The 22,507-nt window shown below is 39.1% G+C and overlaps 1 protein-coding gene across 3 annotated transcripts in view; it reads right to left on the bottom strand.

Moving 5' to 3' along the window:
* Positions 1-22,507, bottom strand: part of Slc16a9 (solute carrier family 16 member 9) — a 46,612-nt gene that overhangs the window by 6,275 nt on the left and 17,830 nt on the right. For all 3 annotated transcript variants that reach the window (XM_070021056.1, XM_070021055.1, XM_070021053.1), the window contains 3 exons: positions 19,078-19,310; positions 10,082-10,225; positions 1,693-1,788 (listed from right to left, as the gene is read on the bottom strand). In XM_070021056.1, coding sequence (XP_069877157.1) covers positions 1,693-1,788; positions 10,082-10,225; positions 19,078-19,273 — 436 coding nt within the window. In that variant the 5' untranslated portion in view covers positions 19,274-19,310. The remainder of the gene's footprint in view (positions 1-1,692; positions 1,789-10,081; positions 10,226-19,077; positions 19,311-22,507) is intronic.

The following is a 22,507-nucleotide window of genomic DNA, read 5'->3' as shown; positions in this document are numbered from 1 at the left end:
CACGCATGAGCCACCGTGACTCCTGGCTTGCATTTACTGCTTTTTTATTTTATTTTTTATTGTTATTGTAAAGTTGATATACAGAGGGTTGTAGGTATATCAATCAGGTAATGAGTAATGAGTACAATTTTTTTTGAACCAAGTCTCCCCTTACGTCATGCTCTCCTGATTTTTCCCTCCTATCCCCACCCATAAGATACTCAGTTCATTTTCCATATAGTGTCTAGTGAGTATCACTGTTGTATTTGTTCATCTTTGTTTTACCTTTTATGTGTCCTACCTTACCCTTCCAAGTACAAACAAACAGGACAAAAGGAAAAGAAAGCAAAAACAGCAACAATGGCAACTAAAAAATGTTGCTTGCTTCCTTTTCTTAGAGTTAATTTCATAGTATATTATTTTATATGATCACCTGTGCATAGCTATTGAACTTTTGTCAACCACTCCTATGCATATCCTCCTTTGGCCTCAGTTTGTGAAGGACTAGAGTCCTATATAATTATTATGCCCTAGTGTGTGTGCATATATATGTATATGTATATATATATATGTATATATATATATATCATTCAGTGTGTTTAGATTAACCCTCCCCCCAAAAACCCCTCAAAAAACCAACAACTTAATCAATAAATGGGTTAAAGACTTAAAGAAAGACTTCTCAGAGGAAGAAAAAAGAATGGCCAATAGACACATGAAGAAATGTTCAACATCTCTGGCCATAAAATAAATGCAAATCAAACAGCATTGAGAGTCCACTGCAGTTCAGTTAGTATAGCAATTGTCAGGAAAACCAACAATAACAAATGCTGGGGGGGGGGAAGCAGGAGGTAGGGGGGAGGGAGAGGATGGGAAGGGATGGGAAAGGGAAACAAAGGAGGAGGCAACAATGCTTGATAAGAAATGTACTCATTACCTTGCCCATGTAATTGTAACCCCTCTGTACAGTATTTTCACAATAAAAACAAAACACAAATGCTGGTGGGGATGTGGCCCAAAGGGAACACTACTACACTGTTGGTAGGAATGTAAACTTGTCCAACTGCTCTGGAATGCAGTATGGAGGTTCCTTAAAAAACTAAACATAGAGCTCCCCTATGACCCAGCAATTCCACTTATAGATATTTATCCAATAGACCACAAACCAGGCCATACTAGAGCCACCAGCACAACTATGTTCACTGAAGCATTGTTTACCATAGCCAAGGTATAGAATTAACCTAGATGTCCCTGAATGGACGATTAGATCCAGAAAATATAGTATCTATACACAATGGAATCCTATTCATACATCAGAATGAATGATATTGTACCATTCATAAGGAAATGGAAAGACTTGGAAAAAATTATATTAAGTGAAGTAAGCCAGAGCCAAAGAAACATAGACTTCATGGTTTCCCTGCTTCTTTTAGCAAAGCTTGTATGAGCAATGACTTTCAGTGTAGTAGCCCAGCATCTTTCTTTTATATGTTACATTGAACATCTCATATGGCAGGGTTTTCATTTATATGTCTTAAGCATTTTTTTGAAAGCTACTTCCAATATTTATGGTTAAAAACAAATCTTCTAGGAGTGTAAAAATCATTTTCTGCTTCATGGGTAATGGTTCATTGAATGTATTGAGGCCTAGTAACTTTTAACTTCATTTAGAAGGTGAATAATGACAATATTGTACTGATTTTGAAAACATACCTGTTGAAATCAGGCCAAGCGCAAGACCTCGGCGGCTGTCAAAATACTGACACGTAATAGTCACTGTTGCAGTGTATAATAAACCACATCCGAGACCTAAGCATAAAAAGACACAGCATGAATTAAAACAGAACATGTGATCTCAATAGGAAAGAAAAGAAAGGAATAATCAAGTATCTTCTGTCTTCTGTAGGGCACTCTTTTTTTTGTTTTGGCGGGGTGGGGATAGGGGGTATTGTTCCTAGGGCTTAAACTCAAGGCCTGGACACTGTCTTTGAGCTCTTTTGCTCAAGGCTAGCACTCTACCACTTGAGCTACAGTGCCACTTCTGGTTTTCTGGTGGTTAATTGCAAATAAGAATCTCATGAACTTTTCTGCATGGACTGTTTTGAATGGTGGCCCTCAGATCTCAGCCTTCTGAGTAGCTAGAATTATAGGCATGAGCCACAGGTGCATGGCTCAGACCAGAATAATTTTAAACCAGCAGTGATTAAAGACTTCATTTGAGTACAGTTTCAGAGATTGCTCATGGGGGCTACAGAGCTAAAATAATTTTCAAAAAACATTAAAATGTTTCTTCCATTATATATGTACACATATGTACATATATATATATGTGTGCATATATACACAAATGTATGTATGTAATATATATTCCATATATATTACACTGATAATGTAAGAGATAGTTGATAAAATTGCAAAATCCTTACCATACAACAAGGTATTTGTGTCAAACTTTATACCTAATGAACTTTATCACCATTCATTGACAGTAAAATCAAACTGTTTTAAATGTTTTATTTGAATTAGAAAAACTGCTGCAAGGAAAAGCATTTATGCAGCTATTTTAGTAGCCAGATAAAATAACCACTTTTTTCATATAACCTGTTGGGTTTTTCTTTATTTGAAGACAATGTCTGACAGATACAATATTTATTCTCCAGTAGAATTGGGCAGACTTTTCCTGCAAAATTAACAAAAGAGCTGACAGAAATTGTCACAAATGATAAAACAAGATTTCCAGCAAAAAAATTGAATTTTAGAAAATATACTTACTACCACAAATTTGACAGCTCCCTAAAACATGAAGATTTTTGTAATGAGCTAGTTGATAATATTCGTGTAAGTGACTTTCCTTATTTTTCTAAGGGAATGTGTCAATATTTTCAAATTACTTCATTACTTCAAGAGACAATACTCTTCAAAAAATAATTTAGGATGTTACAATTAAATTCTAAAACTTTCCAATTTAATGTTTAAATTTATTTTAATACATTAAAATTTAACAAATTAAACAGAAGCACAATCCAAATATTCAAAAGCCTCTTGAGGCTCTAACTAAGAAAGTAAAGGACCCCTTCCCCCCAGTAAATATTTCAAAACTACTTCCTAAAAGCATTCCTTGGTCTCCAGTCAGTTTTGATCATAATCTAACAGTTAAAAATTTCTGAACACCATCCTCCAGTATAAGCACAATAATTTTAAAATTAAATATCCATACTTCTGAATATTTGGATGACTAAAACATAATCATTTCCCTTTATTTAAATAGTTAAAAGTTAAATATATGTCAAATATGCAATATATATCAAATGTGTAATCCTCTCATTTCTGTTTCTTAAGCGCCATAGGCTCCATCATATCTCTTCCACATTCTATGTGCCCTTTCACAGTCTTAGGTGAGACCACAAATCTCTAGGCCTTTTTTCCTCACCTCTGTGGAAGTCATCAGAATCCAAATGGCATCATTTTGGTCAATCTCTAACCAAAACCTAAATAATTAAATTGAAGCATTCACAAAGGGTGGGTTTCATACACATGTGCTTGTAACCATTCTTTCAAAAGCCGGAGAGAACCACAATTTTTCACAAAGGCCACGACAACCTTATGCAGCAAATACTTCACAAGGACATCTGATTAGCAGTGTTTTAATCTTGGACTGACATCACCTTTGTAATTCATCTTTGTAGTCAAGGACCATTATTTCAAAACACCTTATATAATACTCCTCATTGTACTGTAAAAATTTGCCCTTGCTGCAACAGATTTTCTTTTCTGGTTTTTGGTTTTTGGTTTTTGATTTGTGTGTGTGTGTGTGTGTGTGTGTGTGTGTGTGTGTGTGTGTGTGTGTGCGTGCGTGCTGGTACTGGGACTTTAACGCAGGTTCTTGCACCCTTGTTCAGCTTTCTTGCTCATGACTGGTGCTCTACAACTTAAGTCACATCTGTAGCCCAGTATTTTGTTGTTTAATTGGAGATGAAGGCTCTTGGATTTTTCTTTCCCAGGCTGGGCTTCAAACCATAATCCTCCATATCTCAATCCCTGGAGGAGCTAGGATTATGCTCATGAACCACCCACACCTAGTTTCACTTACAAATTCTACATGCTATTCCCACCAACCTCAAGTGGTCTTTGGAGACTCTCTGATTGCTACTTAAGTTTACACATCAAGCACTAAATCACTCCTACTGCCTAAATTATCAACCTCCATCTTTCTCTCTCTCTCTGCATCACTACTGCCTCAGTTTACCACCACAACTTTTCTGATTTGAATGCTGGCAACCTAATAAGTGGTCTCAACCTCCCATATTCCCCACCAAGCTAGGCTGGCTGCCCTATGATGCTTCCCACATCATGTGTCTTTAATAAGGACCACATATAATCACACCATGTCTCATCCAGCCTCCATTATACTCCACTTTGGTATGTTCACAAGCCCCAGGTAACTGGTGCATTCCTTAAGAAATACCTATGAAAATGTTACTGTTAGCCATTGCAGCACATTCTAGAGAGTGTCTGAGATATGGCACATCCTCCTAATGCCATCCTCATTCCTCCTGCCACCAGTGTCTACCTGGCCACATCCTACCTGTTCTTCAAGACTCCACTCAGACAAGTACCTGAAAATCTTCCCCCCACACAGACACAGTATACCAGCTCTGGGCAGCACCCATGTCACAGAATTACCAGGTATTCATTTACAAGTCTATCCTACAACTAAGGAATCAGCTGTAGAATTTTTAAGAAAGTCACTTAGAATCCCACAATGTACCTGTAAGAAATAAAAGACATTCAAAAATGGAAAGATTCAGTATCTATGCCTGGAATACAATACGTTTTAAAGATAGCCATTGTATTGCTGTGATTTTTCACCTGATTATTGTGGCATTGTGTAGATATAGCCTCAGATTAGATTCGAAAGTCGTGGTTCCCAGCTAGGTGCGGTGATGCATGCCTTTAATGTCATCCCTTGGGAAGCTGAAGCTACAGGATCTGGAGTTTCAAGCCATACCTACATAGTGAGACCACATGACATACTGCCTTTGCCATCATTGAATGTTTATGAATATGGGTTTTGTCCACCCTCCCTCCCCATTTCAACCTATTTAACCAGATAGGAAAAAAATGAAGGAAGAGAAACTGGATTTTTCTAGAAAAGCAAGGAATGAACGTTAATAAAATGATAATTGAGTAGTTAAGAAATAATAGATGGTGACAAAGAGAGAATGCAAGGAATTGATGGTGTTGCATTTCTCAGAAATATAGAAAGAAGCAATTTTCAAAAGGGCTTGAGCAATACAATGAGAACACATTTCCTGTTCCATTCCTACTTCCCGCATCATCTTGTCTTACACTGCACTCCTCCTGACTGAGAAAAGTTATGGAGAAAATTAAAGCTTGAGCTACCATATTTAGCTGCATGGTTCACAGTCACTTGAAAACCAGCACACCATCATTTTACTTGAACTATAATGCTGTAAACAATCTAACACATTTTCAAGATGGTATTTTTTGAAAGTTCAGTTAAGTGATAAAACAGAATTGGGCCAAGTATTAGGCTTTAGTGTTATTTTGACAGTTTAGATGGCAATTAAGCATCCATATAGTTGTAACTTCATTTCTGGTACTTTGTTAATATGTTAACACAAATATTTCTGATTCAACAGAACCTCTTTCACAGCTGGAGTCTGAACTAATTGGTTAGAAAGAGCCTTGAAGCCAATGATGGTAGTGTATACTTACAATCCTAGCATTTGGGAAGAGAAGTCAGAATGATCATGAGTTTTGGGCTTTCCTGAGTTCAAAACAAAAGTAAGAAACATTGGAAGAAAAGAACAAATATGGGTTAGGATCACAGTTTGAAGCCAGCACAAGCAGAAATGCCCTTGAGATTCTGTCCAATTAACTAGCAGAAAAGCTGGACAAGAAGAATGACTCCACTGACCATCAGCCATGAGTGCAAAAGATGAGTGAAACTGCAAGCCCCTGAGTTCAACCTTCAATATCAGGGCATGCGTTTTATGCACACATGCGCTTGCACACACACCTGCCCATATGTAAGAATAAGATTCTGTCTGGAATTGGTAATCAGTAGAGGTTACCATTAGACCAAATCTTTCTTGTTTCTATCTAAGGAACTCATGCTAAGCAAGGAGGTAAATTTTGATGGTGCAGTATTTCTTGTCAATGATTTTTTAACTCACTACTCAGCTTCAGATGGGAAAAAGAAGGACATGTCATCCATTTTTATCCCATGTATTTATCTGATGAATATTCTCTGAGCCCCATACCATGAGCTTATGGAAATAAGTCAGGCCCAGGGTGACAAAGGATGCATGCTTTAGCTTACCCGTGGAACCTAGAATTAATCTATAAATATATAAGTAAACATTTCAAGGTGCTATTCAAGTGTAGATAAGTAGTATTAACTGAATTCTGGTAGATTCAGAAGAGAACTCAAAACAGCCTAAGTCCTTAGAAAGGCTGACTCAGAACCCAACAAAATAAACACTAGGAAACTGGTACTTGAAAGGGGGATTGGGATCAAGGGGACGGAAGTAGACAAATGAAGAGAAGAAGGAGAGAGTGTAGTTATAAAATTCACTGCATAAAAATTGGTTAACTACTTGTAGAAAACTAAAGATAGATCCTTATATATCACCCTGCACCAGAATCAACTCCAAATGGATCAAAGACCTCGAAGTCAAAGCAGACACTCTGAAAACATTACAGGATGGAATAGGAGAAACCCTAGGTCTCCTTGGCTCAGGCCAAAATTTTCTGAATAGAGACCCGGAAACACACAAATCAAAGAAAGGTTGGACAAATGGGATTGCATGAAGTTGCAGAGCTTCTGCATGGCAAAGGGCATAGCTAGCAAGATCAATAGAAAGCCCACAGATTGGGAGAAGATCTTCACTAGCCATACAACAGACAAGGGTCTCATATCTAAAATATACCTGGAACTCAAAAAAAAATTAAATCCCCCAACAACAAATCCTCAAAGAAACAACTGCCCAATAAATAAGTGGGCAAAAGACTTAAAGAGAAACTTCTCTGAAGAAGAAAGAAGGATGGCCAATAGACACATGAAGAAATGCTCAACATCCCTAGCCATAAAAGAAATGCAAATCAAAACAACATTGAGATACCACCTCATCCCAGTTAGAATGGCAAAAATCAAGAACTCTAACAACAACAGATGCTGGAGGGGATGTGGACAGAAGGGAACCTTACTTCATTGTTGGTGGGAATGTAAACTTGTTCAACCACTTTGGAAAGCAGTATGGAGGTTCCTGAAAAGACTTCACATAGAACTCCCCTATGACCCAGCAATCCCACTTTTGGGCATTTACCCAAATGTTTACAAACAAGACCACACTAAAGCTACTAGCACAACTATGTTTATTGCAGCCTTATTTACCATAGCTAAGATATGGAACCAACCCAGATGCCCCTCAGCAGATGAATGGATCAAGAAAATGTGGTATATATACACAATGGAATTCTATGCCTCCATCAGAAAGAATGACATTGCCCCATTTGTTAGGAAATGGAAAGGCTTGGAAAAAATTATATTAAGTGAAGTAAGCCAGGCCCAAACAAACATAGGTCCCATGGTTTCCCTTATTTGCAATATCTAGTATATGTATGAATCAAGCGGAAAAGGTCAGATAATGTGATGTTAAGAAAATGAACCCTTAGATATGTATTTTAATGTTTTTTTTCTTTCATACATGTGTTTCTAATGCATTTATAAGATTATCTCTTTGTTGCTTTGTATGTCCCTCCCCCACAGTATAAACCCTGCTTTCACTATATTTGATGTCAGTATAACTTGTGGAGGAGATAAGGAAAAACAAGTCGTTTAAGGATACAGGTGGACCTGTTGCAACAATGAGAAGTACAAGTTGTCATGTCCTAAACGAGCTTTACAATGTAGGTGTGGGGGGGGGGGGAGGAGGGGATGGGAAGGATTGGGATTGGGATTGGGATTGGGAGGAGGGAGGCTGGGAAGGGATGTGAAGGGTAAACAAAGGAGGAGGCTGCAATGCTTGGTAAGAAATGTATGCATTATCCTGCCCATGTAATTGTAACCCCTCTGTACAGTATGTTCACAAATAAAATTAAATTAAATTTAAAAAAATTCACTGCATATTCTACAAAATTAAAATGAATCAAGGGAAGGTTGGGATTGCGAGGAATTTGATAGAATGATAAAAGGGATGACACTGATCAAGGTGCATTGTATTTATAAGCTGCTTTGTTGAATATCAACTTCTTTGTACAACTACTTAAAGATCATTTTTAAAAAATTAGTTATTAACATGATCAAGAAATGAAAATTCTAAATTTTTAAAAGGAAAGAAATGAAAGTTATGAATTTCAAAAAATGAAAACCATGAAGAACTGTCCGAATACTGTTAACAATTTGATACTAAGGAATAATAATGTATTTTCTAGTGTGAGAGCTTTTTAAAAAAGTTAATTGAAACTCAACTGTTTTATTTACTTTTATTTTTGCTTCCTTGTATTTAGTCTCTATCAAGATCCCTATACAGTGGAATTCACAGCCTATCTTCCTAGAGGAGAAAGAGCCATTTGTAGGTTTGTTAAAGATCACACAGCCAACATCTAACCTGAAATCCAGTACACAACCTAACAGCTTTGTCCTGGTCTCTGGGATTCAGAAATTAACAGACAAGAGCTTGGGATTTTGGGGGGAAGAGGTTTTTTGTTTTTGTTTTTGTTTCTTTTGTCAGCTGTGGGGCTTGAACTCAGGGCCTAGGTGCTGTCCCTGAGATCTTTTGCTCAAGGCGAGGGCTTTGAGCCACAGCTACACTTCTGGTTTTTGAGGGATTAACTGGAGATGAAGAGAATGAGAACTTTTCTGCCCCAGCTGGCTTTGAACCATGATCCTCATATCTCAGCCTCCTGAGTAGCTAGGATTATAGGCGTGAGCCACCAGCAATGGCTTCAGCTTCTGTTTTCTGACCCTTTAACTTAAAGAGATGATGGCTGGCACTGTATCATAGAAATTATGCCTTCAGGTTCTGGCTTTTTTGCTTGTTAACTGGATCTAAGAGTGTCAGATTTGTCTTTCCAGGCTGGATTTGAACATTGACTCACAGATCTCAGTCTCCCAAGGAACTAGGATTATAGATGTGAGTCAGATGTGAACCTGGGCGTATAGTTTATCTTTAGCAATAATAGTAAGTGCTTTAAATTCTGCATTTTTTTTAAAGACAGGCTCTTGATTTGTAGCCCAGGCTGTCCTGGAACCATCTATTTTCCTCCCTCAGCTTCTAAAGAGGTATCATTAGAGACATGCATCAGAATGTTTGGCGAAATTCTACTTTTTACTTCTATAACTTTTGACTGGGCCCTGGCAACTCAAAAAGCTATTTGTGAATACAAATGGCTCAACAGAGTGCTGCTTGATTGCCTCGTAGGAAGAGTCACTTCCTCTGTGTGTGTGTGTGTGTGTGTGTGTGTGTGTGTGTGTGTGTGTGTGTGTGTGTGTGTGTGTGTGTGTGTGTGTGTGTGTGTGTGTGTGTGTGTGTGTGTGTGTAGAGGTACTGGAGTCTGAACTCAAAGCCTAGTGCTTGCTTGATTCCTCGTAGGAAAAGAGTCACTTCCTCTGTGTATGTGTGTGTGTGTGTGTGTGTGTGTGTGTGTGTGTGTGTGTGTGTGTGTGTGTGTGTGGTAGAGGTTAGAGGTACTGGAGTCTGAACTCAAGGCCTAGTGCTTGCTAGGTAAGTGTGGCACCACTTAAGGCCCACCTCCTGCGGAGACACTTTCTATGAAATGTGACAGTTGTCCATGATTATCTAGGTTTTGTTTCTCCTCTCTCATTTTCCTTTACTGTGTTTTGAAGAGCCAAGTGCTGAGATGAAAACACTTCCTGTTGCCTTGAAGGAGAATTAGTGCTGACTGTTAAAATGTGCTTACATTTCAAATATTCAAATTCAGGCAGGCCTAGTACTAAAGCAACACTTTTTAGCAAAGTCAGTTATGACAGATCATTTCCACTTCTTATGGTAACTGAAAAATAAGGTTGATATGGTAAAATGAATAGAAAAGTTAAAGTGACCAAGTTCCTTACCTACAACAATGCCATAGGAAAAGAACAAGAAGTAGATATTAGGGGCAAAACTGCTCAGCATCAAGCCTCCAGCCACCATGAAGCCACTGAAGATTGTAACAGGTCTTGCTCCGAAGGATGAGACACAGACACTACAGACTGGACCTAAAAAGGAATTGAATAAATAGAATATTCAACACCTTTCCCCACAATCTCATGAACCATCCATTGTACTTTTAAAATTATATGTCTACCAAAACATCATGACAAAATAAACATGAGCAAATCTGAGTACTTACTATGTGTTAGATAGTATGCAAGGACTTCATATGTGTAATCTTACTTATTTTAAAGTTGCTTTTCATAGGGCTCAAACTCAGGGCCTGGGAATTGTCCTTGAGCATTTTTTTTGCTCAAAGCTAGCACTCTACCACATGAGCCACAGTTCTACTTCTGGCTTTTTGGTGGTTAATTGGCGATAAATCTCACAGACTTTGCAGCCTGGATTGGTTTTGAACCAAAATCCTCAGCTCTCAGGTGCCTAGGTTGTTAAGATTACAGGCCTGAGCCACATGCCCAGCCTCACTTTGTTTTACTTTTACTGTACTGATGGAAGGTAGGCACTATTATTACTATCAAGTTTTTGAAAGGAAATTAAGGGATGGCAAAATCATTTGGTGAAGAAATGCAACTTCCCTGTGTCAGACATACACTACTACACCCAGCCAATGATTGAAATGAAATCTTAAAAACTTCTTTTTGCCAGGGGTGACTTAGAACCATGGTCTCCTAATCTCCCTCTCCCCAGTAACTAGAATTACAGACTTAGGCCACAGTACCCAACTGTTCTTTCTGGTCCCTTCTCCTGGAGAAGTTTAAGGAGTGTTGGTATTTAGTTTTTCTTTACAAGTCTGGCAGGATTTGCAGTGACTCCACCAAGTCCTGTGCTTTTCACCAAGTCCTATGCTTTTCACTGTTGGGAGATTCTTTATTATTGTTTGTCTCATTGGTTGTTAGAGATCAGTTTAAGTAGTTCATATTTGATTCAATTTTGGCAGGTCAAATTCATCTAGAAATGTATTCATTACTTCTTGATTTTCCAATTTATTTGGAGTAGGTTTTCCATTATTTCATGATTCTCTGGATTTCATAGATACTTATTTTTAATTTCTAAGTATTAATTTGGGTCTCATCCTTCCTCTTTTTGGTCACATTGAACATATTTCCTAATCTTACTCATCTTCACAGAGGACAAACTTTATGCTTCATTGATTCTTGGCAGTTTTTTAGTCTCCATTTCATTCATTTGTTATAAGCTGTATCATTTCTTTCCGTCTGCTACTTTGGGGTTTGGTTTGTTCTTATTTTTCTAAGAGTTTTGGCATACATTGACTATGTATTTGAGACCACTCTGGGTTTTGGGTTTTTTTCCTTTGTAGGCACTCATATCTATAAGCTTTATCAAAAGGTGAAAGACCTCTATCACAAGTGCGATAAAATCTGAGCGGGAAAAAAAATGAAAGGAAGACAGAATACAGAAATGCCTCCCATGTTCATGGAGTAACATAATTAATAAAGTGGAAATGGCTACACCACTGAAAGCAATCTATAGACACAATGCAGTGCTCATCCAAGTCCCAACGTCATTCTTTCCAGAAATAGAAAAAAAAATCAATCCTAAAATTCATAGGAAAGCATAAAAGATCCCAAATTGCAAACTTTAACCTCAAGCCAAAGAGCAAATGGATTTCAAATTGTACTACAGAGCCATAGTAACAAAAACAGCATAATATTGGCACAAAAGCAGACATGAAGACCAACAGAATTGAATAAGAGCCCCAAAAATATACTTAGTCCACTACAGTCATGATTTTTGACAAAAGAACCAAAACACACTGGGCCTGTGGCAAGACAGAACATCATGGTAGAAGGGTGTGTTTCCCATGGTTCCCAGGAAGTAGAGAGAGGAAGAGGCCAAGGACAAGGCACCTTTTAAAGCATGCCCTACAGGATGTGAGGATGATCTGGGTACATTTGTCACTTCATTGATCAGCCAGATAGCTTCAGCTGATATGGCTGGTTAGACAGGTATCCCCTTCGTCCATTACCACTCTGTGTATGTTCCTCCCTGAGCTGTTTGTTCAGTTGTACAAGATGACCTTCCTACATAAGAAAGGGACATCTTTAGTCAAGAGTATACAAGTACTCGTGCTTCATTGGTAGAACCTCCAAGTTCTCAAAGGCTGTGACCTTTACCCTCTAGCTAGGCCTCACCTGTCAAAGTTTCCCAAACAGTGCCACCAGTTGGCGATCAAGCCCTTGGCACATGAGCCTGAAGGGGACATCTCAAAACAGGTAGCGTTGAGAAAGAAATTATTCTCTTTGGGGGGAAAAAAGCGTAACCTCTTTACACTTCTCTTCTCACGAACGTTTAAGAGAAGCTGGGTGTTGGTAGCTTACACCTGTAATTTTAGCTACTCAGGAGGCTGAGATCTGAGGATCATGTTCAAAGGCAGCCAGGGCAAGAAAGACTCTTATCTCCAATAAACTACTCAGAAAAAGCCAGAAGTGGAAGTTTAAGAGAGATCCAAGATCACAAGCCTGGCAACATCTGCTGTATTAAAGCCATCAATTGGTGTATGGTATGATAGGCACAATGGCAACCAGGTTGTGGACCTGCCACAACTGAGGATTTCCTGACCGAGGCAATCGAGCCCCTGAGACCACCATCCCTCCAGTTCTCATGGAGGAATCCCACCGCGTGGCCTCCTCCAGGCTGTTTGGTTCCTCCTGTCTTGAGTTAGCAGACATCATGAATCTCAAGTACATTAATATGAGAAAGAAAAAGGCACTCACTCAAATCCTTATTGTGATTGAGTTTCTTGCTGATGGCTTGGTTTGGTGATATTGATATAGAAAAACCAGATATCCCTTTTTCTCACCAGTCCTGGAACTGCCTGGTGTACAGGAAACTGGCCAATGTGATGGAATCCCATGGGCATCAATTCACTGTTCACTCCTGAATGAGTGAACAGTGCTTCAGGTAATGCTCAAGCCCAGCTCCGCTGGCCATACAAACTCATCTTATTTACCTGGGAATAAGTTTACTGGCTCATATGAGCAATCTGAAGGCTGGAAGAATGGAGGTGGAGAGACAGTTAAATCTCTCTTGACTACAAAACTACAGAATGCCAAAAAAATAGACAGAAAGACAGACAGACAGACAGAGAGGGAGGGAGGGAGGGAGGGAGGAAAGAAGGGAGGAAAAAAAGAAAGAAAGAAAGAGAGAGAAAGAAAGAAAGAAAGAAAGAAAGGAAAGAAAGAAAGAAGGAAGGAAGGAAGGAAAGAGAGAAAGAAAGAAAGAGAGAAAGAAAAAAGAAAGAAAGAGAGAAAGAAGAAAGAAAGAAAGAAGGAAGGAAGGAAGGAAGGAAAGAGAGAAAGAAAGAAATTGAAAAAAGAAAGAAAGAAAGAAAGGAAGGAAGGAAGGAAGGAAGGAAGGAAAGAGAGAAAGAAAGAAATCGAAAAAAGAAAGAAAGAAAGAAAGGAAGGAAGGAAGGAAAGAGAGAAAGAAAGAAATAGAAAAAAGAAAGAAAGAAAGAAAGAAAGAAAGAAAGAAAGAAAGAAAGAAAGAAAGAAAGAAAGAAAGAAAGAAAGAAAGAAAGAAAAGAAAGAAAGAAGGAAGGAAAGGAAGAAAGGAAAGAGAAAGAAAGAAAGAAAGAAAGAAAGAAAGAAAGAAGAAAGAAAGAAAGGAAGGAAGGAAGGAAGGAAGGAAGGAAGGAAGTCCCTTTTGTTTCAGCTACTAGGTTGTCTGAAAAGTTACCCTATTCTTGTCTTTGAATTTGAAGTGAAAAGGTGTTCAGGCTTATCTTAAAATACCACAAAACCAAGGTAGTCCTCTAGTTCAGCTCCCTTCCATTTCTCCTGAGAAACAAAACCAACAGGAAACATATAAGAGATTTATTGCAAGGAATTGGCTTAGGCGACAGGCCAGGTGAAACCTGCCTAGCTAGGCAAGTCCAAGGTCTACAGGGCAGGCCATCAGGAAAGGCAAGTTGGGACTCTCAGGTAAAAGCTGAAGCTGCAGGTTTTGGATAGAATTTCTTCCTCTGAGACAGCTCATTTCTGCTCTTACAGCCTTGCAATAGATTGAGTCAAATCCATCCAGATTATCCAGGATAAACTCCCTTTCTAAAAGTTAACTAGTTTCTGACCTTGTTCACATCTATGAAATACCTTCACAGCAATACCTAAGTTAAATTGCATAACCAGGGAACACAGCCTACTCAAGTTGATGAATAAAAACTGTCTTCTCCACCAGAAGGATCGCCTGAAGTGTGTGCTCTCGGTCTTTGCTTTCAGGGATTCTGCATGTACTGTCCTCTCTGCCTATCCACCTGCAGTCTAATCTCCTGTCTGGCCTACCTCAGACTGTCTATAAAATCTGCAAAGGAAAAACAAAATGAGGTAGCTCTGGTTTGGAGCACTTAACATGGCATGGGGAGGCCATAGTTCATCAGCTCTCAGACACACCCATTGACGGCAAACACACCCACCCGAGGGTGCAGTTTGATCTCTAAAACCTTGTTAACCTCTGCTGACCTTCTTTTAATGAACTTCTTCCCCTAAACTGCTTAGAGACTAAGACCACATCCAACCCTTCCCTTTCAGGACTGCCCTTTGCCAGCCTAATCATAATAACTGACTAACAAATGATGTGTCTGAGAGTATTCCAAAGCATGCAAAAGTGAAATCTAAATAGAAAAAGCTTAAGCCAGGCACTGGTGGCTCATGCCTGTAGTTCTAGCTACTCAGAGGCTGAGATCTGAGGAGGATCATGGTTCAAAGCCAGCCCAGGCAGAAAGTCTGTGAGACTCTTATCTCCAATAAACTACCAGAAAACCTGAAGTGGCACTGTGGGTCAAGTGGTAGAGCACTCACCTTGAACTGAAGAGCTGAGGGACAGAGCTCAGGCCCAGAGTTTAAGTCCTATGACTGACAAAAATAAATAAATTAAAAAAAAAAAAAGCTTAAACCAGTGACAGTTTCCAATGAAAAATCTCTTTGAGACTTTAGGAGGGGAGTAAAATCCTGATGCTGGGCTGAGAAGGTGGTTCAGTGGTAGAGTGCTTGCCTTGCATTCATGAGGCCTTGGGTTCGATTCTTCAGCACCATATAAGCAGAAAAGGCCGAAGTGGCGCTGTGGCTCAAGTAGTAGAGTGCTAGCCTTGAGCTGAAGAGCTGAGGGATAGTGCCTAGGCCCAGAGTTCAGGCCCCATGACTGACAAAAAATAAAAAATAAAAAAAATCCTGATGCTGAAAGTATTGCTCAGTGGCAGCAGGTACTCTTTGTCTCATTGATAAGAACTGAAACACTAAGAACAGGTCTACATATGGTCTCTATCTCTAAGCCTGTCCAAGTCTTCTTCAGTGTCAATAGTATTATTGATCTTGTTTCTCCAGAACAGAGTTGTCTTGAAAGTGGATGATCAGAGTGGCTCACATACTGTTTATATGCTGCTTGTTAATATAATACAACCACAATATTCAAGATAACTTCTAATTTATGAGTACAAATAAATAAAGAAGACCAGCATTGAGTATGTCCAGTAGAGTCAGTTATGTTAACAACTGAACTCAGTGTCTGACGTGTGTATGTGCGTGCAAGTACACATGCGCTCCTACAAGTCTTAGCTCTTTGACCAGATCCAAGGGCCTCTTCAGACTAGTAGATGAATCAGACCTAGAAAAGTTAAGCAACTTGCATGAGATCATCTAGCTAAATTGTGGCAGAACTAGGACTTGATTTAGCCTGACTTCACTATAAGTTCTTTGGAGTACTTATTCTCTCCTAAATTTTGGTATGATTTGCCATCTCTCTAGCCCCTACAAACCATCTTCCTTCCTTCATTCCTTCCTTCCTTCCTTCTTTTCTCTTTCTTTCTTTTCTTTCTTTTTTTCTCTTTCTTTCTCTTTTTCTCTCTTCCTTCTTTCCTTCCTTCCTTCCTTCCCTCTCTCTTTCTCTCTCTCCCTCCTTTTTTCTCTTCCTTGGATTTGTGATCTAAGTAGTTGTACAGGGTCCAGATCTTAGAAGGCTCTCACTCTTGGTTTAACGCTCTGCTATCCCTATCTTGAAAGTCTTAATTTTTTTAGGGATCTTGCATTTTGTTTTGCATTTGTCCTACAAATTATGTAACCAATCCTGCTTAAAAAGGAAGGTGGCTTCCCCTGGCCTTCAAGACGTGATTGCTCACCTAGAAGTGTGACAAAAGTATAGAGTTACAGGTCAATTTCTAAGGGATGGTCAGCCCCAGCTCTGACACAAATTTCTCATTCCCCACTACCTTTAACCCTGATATCAACTACTTGATAGACAGATGAAGTCTTGTTCTCTAAGGATATACAAAGTGAGACATCATTTCAATATCTTTGGCCCTTGTGGGGAGGGAGGGGAATTGCATTTCTATTTAAGTCTATGCTAACAGAAATGGTGAGTTAGAAATGTTTCCAAAATTCCTCTCCACAGCCAGGCACTAATGGCCCAGGTCTGTAATCTTAGCTAAAAGGATCATAGTTCAAAGCCAGCCTGGGCAAGAAAGTCCATGCAACTCTTATCTTCAATTCACCATCATCAAAAAAAAAAAAGCTATAAATAGAGCTATAGCTCAAATGGTAAAGCTATAGCTTTGAGCAAAAAAACTCAGTGATAATACCCACGCTTTTAGCTGAAGCCCAAGGACTGGCACACATACACACAAAAAAATTCCTCTCTATGGGTTGGTTTCTAGAAAGCAGAAGTGTACTTTTAGTTCCTTTACAGACATATCAAATTAACATTTACTTGTACTTTGAGAGCTTTGTAAACAATCCCTAGTTTAAAAAACTGTCTCAAATAAATCTTGGGCAATATAGCACTGTTGTTTCATTCGTTTATTATGCTTAGTTCTCTTATTTGGCATGGCCAGCTGCTCTGGCATTGTTTTTCATGTCCTGTGTGTCTTGTTTTTAATTTGACAAAACAGTACAAGAACTAGATGCAATTATTTTTTATTTAAATATCCAAGAAATATTATATTTAAAAGAAGAATGCTATTGTACTTTGTTTTAAGCAGAAAACCCTTAGAAAAACCACATTTGATATTCCTATTTTCTCCACTAGGTGAATATGGTAACTCATGCTTGTAATCCGGAGGTTGAGGCCAGGCGGGACTACATGGTGAGACCCTGTCTCAAAAAGCAAGGACTGGGGCTATAGCTGAGTAATAGAGCATTCACCCAGGGCTGGGAAGGTGGCTTAGTGGTAGAGCATTTGCCTTGCATGCTCGAGGCACTGGGTTCGATTCCTCAGCACCACATAAGAAAAAAGCTGGAAGTGGCTCAAGTGGTAGAGTGCTAGCCTTGAGCTGAAGAGCTGAGGGACAGCGCCCAGGCCCAGAGTTCAGGCCCCATGACCGGACCCCCCCCCCAAAAAAGAGCATTCGTCCAGCATGTATAGGGCCCTGGGTTTGATCCTCAGCTCTGCCAAAAGAACTCAAAACAACAAAAGAATAGTAATTATGATTTGCTCAAGGAGTCAAGACAAGTTCACAGCACACAGGATGAGAATTTGGGTCTACAGCTCCCATCAGCACTGAAATCAAACCAAGTAAGTTAGAGATGAAACCTAAATATTACTATAGAGTTAACACAATGGCTCCAAAAATTGAAGTCACATATAATGGTAACAGGAATGAAAAATCCTCTGCTGTTCTCTCTAAAAATGATAGATCACCATGGTGTCATATGTAACCATTTAGCAAATTGTTATTTGCTAAATAACCAAACCAAAACACATATCTCTTACACATAATTCTGTAGGCTAAACCTTAATAGTACTATCTTTGTAAGACAGGACTATGACTTTTTAGAACATACTTTTCTAATGAAGCCGTAAAAGCAGGGCATGTGATTTGAACCCAGTGTAGCTGGATCAGAAGAGGGGGAGGGGGCAGGGGGGAAGGGGGGCATCATCCAGTCCTTTGTGTACTCACATATCTTGGACATAACTGCCACACTACCTTCATCTCCCTCACTTGTTTGAGTTCATGAATATATATTCCTTACTAGGCAGTGCGCCCCTTAAGCGAAGGAATCATATGCTTTCAATTTATCTTTTCATTTCTAGCATCTTACGTAGTACCTGGTACATAGTAGTAAGTACATGAATAAATGCTAGGCCTGAAAATAAATGTATATGTCAACTCACACAGGATCATAGATATATACACACACATATATAGAACATGTTTGTAACTGTGAGACTATCTGAGGAATTTGGAAGCAGAGGAGAAAAGAATGATAGAGGGTGAAAAATACAGAAATACATCATATCCATAAATACTGATAACAAAATGGAACTCACTGATTGCTATTGAATAATAGAAGCAGTAGGAACGAGGAACATGAGAAGTTGAGAAGCAGTCAATATAATTAAATACAAAATTTGCATGTTTGAAATACCACAGTGAAAACTGGGCAACATACACTTAATTAATCAAAGGATTGTAAGCCAGGTCTTGTCTGAACTGTGAGTACTTGTGGGGGGAGGGGGCAATAGAAAGAGTAAGGAACATAGATAGGCCCAAATGCTCCATGTACATGTGTGAAAATGAAATAATGAAGTTTAATGAGATTGATTTGGTAAGGATAAGAGAGAATGACAAAGGGAGTGAGTTTGATTAAGGTACATTGTATCGTGTCAAGATGATAACCAGACATGATAGCAACTCATGATGCTAATAAAAATATTTGAGAAAAAAAGAAATGAATGAACAAAATGATTGACTACAATTACAGAATTTCTATTCTTTCATACCAATTTATTCAGTAAGACAGTGGTGCTGTAATCCCAATGACATCAGGAAAATATATACTGTTCTTTAATTGTTTAAAGCTTTCTCAGCCTTGTACAATGTTTAATGATGAAGCAAATGTAATTAAATAATAAATGAATATGAATAAACATATATTTTTCCACTTACTTGCAAGCAATCCAACTCCACTTGCCAGAGATCCGACCCAAGCTGTTTTTCCTTTCCCTTCACCAAAGGCATCCAACCATTCTACATACAACACTCCAACAGCCAGTGGGGAGCCATAACACAGGAACTGAGTGAAGAAGGAGACAGCCACAATCACCCAGCCCCATCCACCATCAGGTGACTTTTTAAATTCCATTGTAAGGTACAACAAAGGTGGTGTGTCTCTCTAGGGCCTAGTGAACAAACACACAAAAGAAACAGAAAAGTACATTTAAGACTGTGGTACAGTATTCTGAATTAAAATATCTTCTAAACTAAAAAAGTAAGATTCTCTACACACATACACGACAATCACAAAACCAGGGGCATATCAAGTTCCAAATTTCACTTATGCGTTGTGTAAGTCATGCATTCACTTTGCATTTTAAATGTAAAACACAGGAAGTGAAATGTCTGCTTCCACCCTTATCACCTGCCATCACATTCCTATCTTTTCCCAGCCATGGGAAGGATTTTTTGGTTTTTTTTTTGTTGTTGTTGTTTTGTTTTGTTTTATTGTGAAAATACCATACAGAGGGGTTACAATTACATGGGTAAGATGGTGAGTACATTTCTTATCAAGCATTGTTGCCTCCTCCTTTGTTTCCCCATACCATCCCTTCCCCTCTCCACCCCCCACCCCCACACCTCCTACCACCCCCCACCCTCCCAACCCCCCACCCTGCCAAAGTTGTAAAGTTCATTTTTCAACATAACGTCTTGTACATCTCATTGTTGTAATGGGTCCACCTGTATCCCTATTTAAACAGTTTGTTTTTTCCCTTCCCCTCCACAAATTATACCAACATCAAATAGAGTGAAAGCAGGGCTTATACCCTGGGAGAGATACATACAAAGCAACAAAGAAATCATCTTATAAATATGTTGGAAACAATCACAAGAAAGAAAAAAAACATTTGAATCCTTATCTTGGGGTTCGTTTCACCTAACACCAGCTTGTCTGACAGTTTCTGTTTGTCTCAGACCTATACTAGTTATTGCAAATAAAGAAACCATGGGACCTATATTTCTTTGGGCCTGGCTTACTTCACTTAATAAGGATTGATTTTAGTTTCTCAGTTTTTCATTTCTTGAGCACCCCAGGATGAAGACTAGCAGCAAGCCGGGGACTTGTTAGATCTGTTCTTGAGTAGGTGCACACCACAACCTTCACCAAGTTGAGAGTCTATGCAGTTTCTTTACACCTATACAAGCCAAACCAAGCAAATGTTCCAAGGTTTCCCTCTTTCAACAAGCAACAGCATATGCACCTAACATTCGGCACCTTATTTTCACCTGCTTAATATCCTTACACACAAAATTAGAGAGTCTAAAATGCAGGCACTAGGGCAACACACTTGTGTAAACAGAATAATTCAAATAAGTCAATGATTTCCAGATACAGAAATTCTTTGAAGTAATTAGACATATTCCTGCATCAAAAAAAAGGACTCTTTCTAGTATGTGCTCTATTATAAAAGTAAACCATACAATTCCGGTCCTTCTAAGGACAATTCAGCACTTTAAAATTCCCACTCATAATCTTTCTTAAAAAATATAGTTTCTCTTATTCTTGGCAGTACTCAGGTTTGAACTCAGGGCCTTGTGCATTCTAGGCTGATGTTTTACCATTGAGCCACCACTCTAGGCCTTCTATTCATTGGTTATTTTTGAGATAGGGTCTTATTTCCTGCTGAGCACACACTTGGACTGCCATCCTCCTATTGTTCACTCTCCTTTATAACTAACATGACAAGTGTGTGCCACCACACCCAGCTACTTATAGCTGAGTTGGAATCTTGCAGACTTCTCTACCTGGGCTGACCTGACACTGCAATTCTCCTGTGGCTTCCCACGCATAGCCAGGATGACAGATGTACAACACTGCACACATCTACTGGTTCAAAGAACTGTTTTGCCTGGGCTGGCCTGAAGCTAGGCTCTTCCTGATCTCAGTGCCAAGTTACTAGGATTATAGGCATGAGCCACCAGTATTCAACGAGGTAGCATAGGATAGTAATAGCCAAACATCTGAAGAGATTATGAGGGTGTTTAAAGACAAATGTATATGAGATCATCCTTCATTTCATCCTTTAAATTATAGACTTTGGAGAAAAGCACACAATAACATAGGTAGAGCAACAGAATCATAGAGAACAATAGGATTTTCTGGAAGGTGATCATGTCTATCGCCAGTTCTCAAATCTATGTTGACAGAAATTCCTGTCTACACCAAATACCTTAGCTACACCTTGCTTTGCCATACCATGACTTACATGCCATTTCAACACATTGGATGGGAGCCAGAGAAATTCTCACAGTAAATATTTAGGAGAGCAAACCTTTGAACTAGGAAGTGCCATTATATACTAACTTGTCCTACCAAGGTAAGCTTTTATGAAGTTGACTACTTCCTCCTCATTCATCATGTCATCGTTTAAGACATGTACCATCTTAATAGAACATGCTAGAAATGGCTGAAATCACCACCGAGTGATTTCTTGTTTTCATTTTACTCCTGTAGTTTTCTTTTGTCGCTTTAGGTACCTTTCACCTGCCATTTCTCTCACAGTCTATTCAAGGTAACTGCACAATTAGGCTGGTCTTCTGTATCAGTCAGCTTTGTGTCACTGTGACGAATAGTTGAGAGACTAGCTTAAAGAGAGGAAAGTAACCACAGACTAGCTTAAAGAGAGGAAAGTAACCACAGTCTCAGTCTGTGATCACTGGCTCCATTACTGTGGTCATAGTGGCACCATAGTGGTATAGTTGTGGGAGAATGTAGAGGAGCTGCTCACTTCAGGGCTGCCAGCAAACAGAAACAGAAGTATAGAAAAGGTCAGGTCTCCAATACATCCTTCCAAAGCAAGCTCTCAGTGAGCTTTCTCTAAATAGGCTCCACTTCCTACTTTTCCCCAACCTCCCAATAATACCATCAAATTATGAATCCAACAAGAATTGACCAAGTCAAGCCCTCAGAGTCCAGTCATTTCCCCAAACACATTAACTGGCAGTACACGTTCCCAATACATGCACGAGCCCATGGGGGATACTCAAACCATAACATTTTCATTTCCCCCTTTTTTGTAATGGTACTAGACTTCCTTTAGGAGACATGTCTGGCCCCATGAGTAGAGGGTTGGTAGAACTGTTCATCAAGGGCCTAATCCTTAGGGAGTAGGATGTCTACCTATGAACTGGCAGTGAATATCACAGATATTCTGATCACAGCTCACTCTGCGCCTACCTACCTAGAAGTAGAGGCTAGAGCTGGCTGTTCTGTTAACTTTACCCTGCCATCTATATTGCTCAACAGAAAACTTATTTACACCTCAACAATCTTTACCCATCATCACATCTAGGTTTTAAGTAGAAAGAGAAAAGGCAGTTC

Source organism: Dipodomys merriami, unplaced genomic scaffold (assembly GCF_024711535.1).
Source record: "Dipodomys merriami isolate MVZ:Mamm:240054 unplaced genomic scaffold, mDipMer1.0.p SCAF_14, whole genome shotgun sequence".
In the NCBI taxonomy this organism is placed as follows: Eukaryota; Metazoa; Chordata; class Mammalia; order Rodentia; family Heteromyidae; genus Dipodomys; species Dipodomys merriami.
The sequence above is the reverse complement of the archived record's forward strand: the minus strand, read 5'-3'. Positions and strand labels throughout refer to the sequence as shown.